Source organism: Gossypium hirsutum, chromosome D09 (assembly GCF_007990345.1).
Source record: "Gossypium hirsutum isolate 1008001.06 chromosome D09, Gossypium_hirsutum_v2.1, whole genome shotgun sequence".
NCBI lineage: Eukaryota > Viridiplantae > Streptophyta > Magnoliopsida > Malvales > Malvaceae > Gossypium > Gossypium hirsutum.
In genome coordinates, this window is record NC_053445.1 from 35,940,442 (window position 1) to 35,947,914 (window position 7,473).

Consider the following 7,473-nt stretch of genomic DNA (forward strand, 5'->3'; position numbering starts at 1 on the left):
TTGCTGCTGCTGCTGTTACGAGACATGCGAATGCTGTTGTTGCTGTGGTTAGAATTATATATCATCCAATCCAAGTCCAAGAAGCTCGCAGTTTGTTCTCGAGAGGCAATCCTTCAAATAAATTCTCCTTCCTTCACACTAATAGCTTCAATCTGTTTGTTGTGTATTTCAACTCTCAATTTCTTTTCTGGATCTTGAATTTTTATTTTTATTTTTTTGCACATTGTTTTACCTACTGATTTTCATTGAATTTTATTTTGTTATAAAATATTTTCAGATTTGGTACATTAATGATTGAAATAATATAAACATAACTGTTGACTCTTTTGCAATTTTTTATTTTTGCCAGTAATTTTTTATTCTCTTTAGAAGAATTTTTTCAGGTACAATATTTATATTTGATCTTGTTAATTTCTTCGCTATTTTATTTGTTCGTTGTTTAAACTGAATTTATCCCTAAAATATACTTTTAAATATAATTATTTTTTTAAAAAAATAACCAAATAATAATGACAATATCCTACAACCTAAAGAACATTATAGCAAGAAGTTGACCTTATATTTAAGCCGTTTTACAAATTTCTCATTCTCTTACAAACATTACAATTAAACACAGTTAGTCTGTCACGGCAGATGATTAATAAAACAAAAAAAAAATTACAGTTATTGGAAGAACCCTAAACAAAGATTTTGAAGCTCTAAAATTATGTTAGAATTCAAACCACCTGAAAATTGTGTTTTCTTTTTATCTGTTACCAGTCCCCCCTTGTAAGTCGCCCTTTTGTTTTGGTCTTCAAAACAGTGTTTCAAGCAGTTTCGGAGATGTTAAGGCTGCCACGGATTTAAACTGGTATCAACAACAAACCTCATTAGTTAACATATAGGAGAATCAAATTTTGTTTACAGCTCTCTTATCAACTATGCTACTCGGATTCAACTATGGGTATTTTGAGAGAGATACGATTATCTAGAAAAATGGAAGAATTACCTTTTGTTGCCTATATTTCATGCGAATAGCACTTAGAGGACAACCTTTGGTGTTCAACTGTAAATCTTGCAATGCAATAACTGTGGTTTTCAGATCTGATTGATTATAAGCCGTATAGTGTTCAAGAGTTGAATTCTGCACAAAAATGAAAAACTAATATGAATAAAGTTACTCTAAAATTAGGTTAAAAGGCCAAAATAGAACTTTTTATGATTAATTCACTTTACTACTTAAACACAATAAAATATTTAAAAATGTATTAATACGTTTTTATAATTAAATTCAAGGGTAAACTATCAAAATAGTCATTTTTTTTACCACAAGCATTTTAGTCACTTATGTTTGAAATGTTACGTTTTAGTTACATACATTATCGTGTTGTAACATTTTAGCCACTAAGCGTTAATTGTCATTAACGGTATAATGATAAAATGACGTGACACGTTAAATCATCATTTCAAACAAAAATTTAGATTAAATTATACAATTGGTTCCCTCTATTCTACTCTCTTCTCCATCTCTTTTAAAGTAAAAGGAAAAAAATACTCAAAACAAAAAAATATGGGGACCAATTGTATAATTTAACTTAAAATTTTCGTTTGAAACAAAGATTTAACGTGTCACGTCAGCTTATTATTACAACGTTAACGGCAATTAACACTCAGTGACTAAAATGTAATATTTCAAGCATAAGTGACTAAAATATAACATGAGGAAAACAATTGTGACTATTTTGACATTTTAACCTTAAATTTAAATAAAAATATATGTTAAATCATTTAAATTAAATTGTTGACCCAAGCGGACCGTGTTGGACAGATTATGCCCAAAACATAACAAAAAATTTTCAGTGTTTTCTTCAAAAGAATTGAACCGACTTATCTGATACGGTTTTGTAATCACAGCAAATGAAGAGGAAAAGAATGGCTGACCCATGGGTGAGATGACTGATCCAAAGTCCATCTGGCAAGAAATACAGCAGAGGCAGCCACGATTGAAGGAACAAAATTCAAGAATTCATAGTCAATTAATGTGAGTTCCGCTAGATAATTTGCCAAGTACTCCATTTCTATGCTGGGGCTCTGCATTTGATAAATTAAACTCAGGTCATATGTTTCAAAAAAGAAAAATTGATAATATAACTCGAGTTATCGAGCGAGTCAAATTCAAGCTTGAACTTGGCTCTACCCTGAATTGAGACGTGTTCTATTTCCTAGTTGGTATTACCTTGTAAGAGGCTTGTGCTGCTCTTAAGAATCTCCTGAAGAAACCCATAAATTTATTCAAGAAAATAAGAATTAGGAAAAATTAAAGGTAAAAACACCTTTTCGGTCCCTTCTAATTTTGTATTGACCAAATTGATCCCTATTAAGAAATTGAAGCAATTTAATCCCGTTAATTTTCAAAGTAAACATTAAGAACAATTAATCCCGTAAACGTGTAAACTTAGCAGGTTAAATTTGTATAACTGGCCATGAGTATTAGCCTTATGATTAATTGTCGTTAGTTGCTCACTTTTGAAATTAATAAGGATTAAATTGTTCTGTTTTTTTCGAAAGGGATTAATTGATGAATATCGAAATTGAGAGAAACCAAATATGTCTGTATTTCAAGAATACATTGGGATATATCGGGATTGAACTGAAATAAATTACCTGAGAAACGTTTTTGCAGTAGGTGCAAATATTTGAAAACCAAAATACTTCAATACTTTAGTCTCCATTTTTAGCACCTGCAAACAATGACCAGAAATAGTAAGAATAATGTAGTAGTCCATATCTTTAACTTCAGTAGGCTCGTGTTTTCTCTATGTTACTTGAATTCGGACTGTCGGGTATACAGTTACATGTGACCCGTGTTTGGATATACGTTGATATAAATGTCCAAGGCACTTAAAAAACTATATGCAAAACAATACCTCCTCCTTAGTGTAAGTGTTGTCTGTGATGAAGCAGAACTCCTCGACACGAGGTGCACATATTTCTTCGTATTTGCTTCAAGTTTAAAGGGAATATCGATGTTAGAATCACGATAGGAAAGCAAATGCAGATTTGGGTCTAAGTGTCGGTTTTTGGGTGTATGGAGAGTCATATACCCCGAAATCCACATCCAAATATGTGTCCGATAAAAAAAATGAAGATTCGAAACAATGTAGATGCAAAAGCTTACGAGGCTATTAGCATGCAAGTGATCCCAAGAAGTTGAAGTCTTTGTCTTTCAATGTAATTTTTAGAGAGAAACCAATCAATGAGATGCACTGTGAGGTAAAGTGTGTCAGGCACCAACTTATATTCTTCAGATACCTGAAACCATTGATCACGATGTGAGCATGATATACAATTATGTACTCGCATAAATGTCAAACACGAGCATGTTAAGAAAAATGAAGAGTCGGAACAACATAATCTGTTTTTTAAGTGATTAAACAGTTTTAAAACTAACCTCCACAAGCCAATCAACCAAAATTCCCCGCATGCTTTGAGTGATATCCCGCTGTATCGTCTCCATAAAATTAGGATATGGCCTGCGGGCGAGCTGAAGAACAAAAGTGATTTAACCAAATGCAAAGATCAAAAGTTCAACCTAAGGATTCAGGTACAAATGAAGTCATAATATGACCAAGAATTGCAATATGCACCATGAGATGGGATGCATATACTGTATGCACCCCAAGTAAGTTACACGGGTTCGGGTATGAGTGTTGGATACATGTATTTGGAGGTCAAATCCCCATATAGATGAGTTTGATGCAAGTGTTGGACATTGGTACTTCAAGAATAATAATCATAGTAACTTAGCTCCCAAGTCTCACAATTTAGACAAAGATTGAGACAGCAATCATGTTAGTAATTTTTCTGATCAAGGGAATGAAATCCATTAGTTCTTTAGTAGAACTGAGAGGGACATTAAATCGAAATGGGAACATCAAAGTGAAACAAAGATAAGAATGACATGCATACCACATACCTCGGCAACACGCAAGTTATTATAGATTTCAGGGGAATAGAGGCTGCACAGTTGAGGATCCTTCTTATCCGAATCAATGTCGACAAAGTCCGGGTCGCTAGGTGTTATCGTGGTCCCGGAAAAGCTAAATTTCCCTGCAGTAACCATTTCAAAAATGTCAGCATTTGCAGCCACAAAGCAAGAAATGCAATGTACAAATTGCTAGAAATGGATATTAGGGGTTGGCTGACAGAACAAAGCCGCAGATACATTTACATCAGGTAAACGAATCCTCCTTCAACCATGGCTTTTCAGGTATCTCCTTCAACATTTTACCCTATACAATGTCGATTTACTTAATTGTGGACAAACCACCGGAAAATGGTTTTCTCTTATCTAGGAGATGAACATCTACATTTCTAACTCTGCCCTTCCTAATCTTTAAAGCTATAGATAATACAATGAAATAAAACACTTGATTTATGAGGCTAGCTTTTGTGTATTGCTTGGCATTATAGATGTACTTTCTCCCATGCTAACAGAACTTAATGTGTATGCATCTTTGCATATGATCTTTACCATTAACTTTGGATGTAAGGGTGAAGGAGAAAGCTAACCATTTCTTCGAGGACGACTTTGGGATTGTGAAGGCATTGCTGAACTTCGATTTGAAAGCCAACGGTAAAACACACCTTCATTTATGCTATTTAACGGAAGAGTAGCATCTTCTTTCAAATTAACCGAGCATGTAACTTCTAATTTAGGTTCAATCTTTGCAAGCTCTTGAGTGTCTTCTTTTTGTAAGTTGGCTCGAGTTGGCTGGACTTGTGCTGCCACATCCGGTGCCACTTTAGATGAATTGGCCGCCCCTTTCCTAGCCTGCTTGTTGCTCTTAGCCTGGCAGTGTTGAAGTTGTAAATCTCAAGTAATAGGTGAAACTATAAACAGTATCCAAGCAGATACGGATCAAATACGGATATCGTAACATTTCTAAAGAGCTATACATATATAAGACCACAGCTAAAGTGATAGTCTAATCAAGGATGGAATGTCAACCTGGATTTTGGTTGCATTAATGCAACTCTTATATGAATTATTGCAGCAAACATTTGTGACATCTTGAAGAACAGCTCTCTTCTTATGCTGAAGACCAGCATTGTGGTTTTCATCCAAGGCCGATCTTTTTGTGTTGGCTCGTGAAACCCGTTTCTGATCTGGTTGCTTAGGTGCATTGAGAGGCAGCAACTGTCCAGAAGCACGCAATGTAGCCGCTCGAGCACGTGTGATTCGACCATTAAGTGCACCAACATTAGCGGAAACTCCATTTTCTTTCCTCATATTTACAAGTTCCGGAAAATCACAACACAGAGCAGTAAAATGAATCTACAAAAATGAAACCTGCATCCATGGTGAAAACCATACCAAATGAATATCATAATTAGGAGATCAAACAACAAGGTCTTATTAAAACATAGATTGGTTTGGTTAAACATATGGCAATGTCTTAAACTAAACCTATAAGGTAGATAAGGTAACATTGTGACAACAAAGAACATTTGATGCTTCAAAATCAAAACAAGAACATACATTGGTACATTGTTCAAAATAATGTCTTTCAAACCATGTTTTCTTAGACTCTTCTAGGTTGTTCTATCAGATTTGAATATGAAATTACCGTAACTTTAGTAAACCACATACTTGTTCTCCATTCAGGTTTTTTTTAGACAAATTTGTCATGTTTTGCTCTAAAGAAATCCTCATTTCACCTATCATTTATAGAACATAAGTTTAAAAACTAGAAATATGAACACATTTAAAAAAATGTCTTGTTCCCTCTCAAAGAAAGAACAGAACAGACAAATCAAACGCCAAATTTTTTTTTCAAAAAAAAAAAGAAGTTTGATAAAAGGAAACAAATCTAACATTGAATATGAAATCTTTAAGAACAATATGAAATCTAAAACAAAACATAGATCTGAAATGTTTCCAAATTTCTTTTGGTTTTAGTTTCTAAAACAAAGAGAAATCAAGGGTAACACGTGAAAAATTCAAAAACCATTTGAAACAAATAATAATCAACAACAATGTACAAGAAAATTTGGCAAATAAAAAAGGGAAACAAATTTTATTTCTAAATAATGTTTCCAAATATGAAGTTCATCCTCAAAACCAAGAAACAAAAAAAGAACAAAAACCCACATTTTGTTAAAACACCCATTTCCCTAAAAGAGTAAAAAAAAATTGAAGTAAACCCAAATCGATCTGGAGATTAATGAAGCATTATACATTGAAATTCAAACAATAAAAAGAAGAAAACAAAAAAGAAGAAAGAAAAAGAAGCTTTAGCCAATGGGCATTTTGAAGAATTAATTAAAATGTGTAATAAAGATTGAAACATTGACCTGATTCTTTTTCTAAGCTCAAAGAAGAAACATCCCTTAGAGCTTAGAAAGAAGAAATGAAGGAAATGTTTGGTCTTTAAATTCTTTCTTTTTTGCTATGGTTTTTTTTTTTCTGATTTTCTCGAGAAAAAGGAAGAGAGAGTCAGTGGAGTGAGCGGGATAGAGTGTGGGTTTAAAAAATAATAATAAATAAATAAATAAATAAAAGGGAATAATATAACTGGTGGATTAAGGGTTTCTTTATCTGATCGTTTGACTAAAAAAAGTGGGAAGACAGTTCACGCTCCCATTAATTTGGTTTTTGATTTTTATAGTTTTTAGTTCGGGTCAAGTTTCCGATATGATATTATTAAAAATGGGTAAATATTCATTTTGGCCCTGAATTTGGCTTCATGGTTCAAACAGGCACCTAAGGGGTTTCTTTTGTTCAAGTACTTGAACTTGACTTTACGGTCCAATTTGATATCTAAACTTGACTTTTTAATTCATATTGGCATGAACTTGGCTTTTTTTTTGTCCAAATTAGTTCTTACGTGTAACAACCCTATACCTGATCTAATCGTACAGACCCAGTATAAGACTATTACATTTGGTGCCAAAACTGTTATGGCTAGATATTGTTTAATTAAAACATTTATACATAGCATTTTAACTTACCAACCATATTTACAAACATACATATAGTTTTAACTAATTCATTTTATATATATACCAAAATACGTAAAGTACCTAAAAATAGATAGAAGTCCAAGAGTTTACATTTTAGTTCTTAACACATGGAAGCATAACTGACTGTCTATGTACATGCCATTTTAAGTCAAAATATGGTACCTACTTCCGAGGCTCTTGAGGATGTGATGAGATGAGAGATCTTCTATCCTGACTTTATCTCTTCGAGTCAAATTGTACCTACGCGTTAAAATTAAACGCGTTAAGCCTGTGAAGGCTTAGAAAGCACTACAAGAATAAATAGATAAATAAATTTTAAATAAAATATTTCAAATTCATTCTGTTAATACGTATTTCCGTACATATAAACTTTATAAGACTTACCTTAACACATTAATGATTCACTTTTGTCCACAGCTTATAATCTTAGCCCAAAGTAGAGTTTACAGAACACCCCGAATATACGGA

General features: G+C 33.0%; 1 protein-coding gene across 4 annotated transcripts; it reads right to left on the bottom strand.

The window, feature by feature from the left end:
* Positions 1–540: 540 nt before the first annotated feature.
* Positions 541–7,230, bottom strand: LOC121203422 (cyclin-A2-4). 4 transcript variants are annotated; one of them, XM_041100487.1, is made up of 12 exons: positions 7,172–7,230; positions 4,991–5,332; positions 4,552–4,831; positions 3,956–4,089; positions 3,431–3,523; positions 3,158–3,291; positions 2,907–2,982; positions 2,644–2,720; positions 2,216–2,249; positions 1,921–2,070; positions 989–1,123; positions 541–847 (listed from the first exon to the last, which is right to left on the bottom strand). In XM_041100487.1, the coding sequence occupies exons 2-12, from the start codon at positions 5,270–5,272 to the stop codon at positions 794–796; spliced, it is 1,449 nt and encodes a 482-aa protein (XP_040956421.1). In that variant the 5' UTR covers positions 5,273–5,332; positions 7,172–7,230; the 3' UTR covers positions 541–793. The 4 variants fall into 4 exon arrangements, with proteins under 4 accessions (XP_040956421.1, XP_040956420.1, XP_040956419.1 ...); XM_041100486.1 differs by having other exon boundaries at positions 7,168–7,192; XM_041100485.1 differs by lacking the exon at positions 7,172–7,230 and adding an exon at positions 6,337–6,618.
* Between the last annotated feature and the right edge of the window lie 243 nt (positions 7,231–7,473).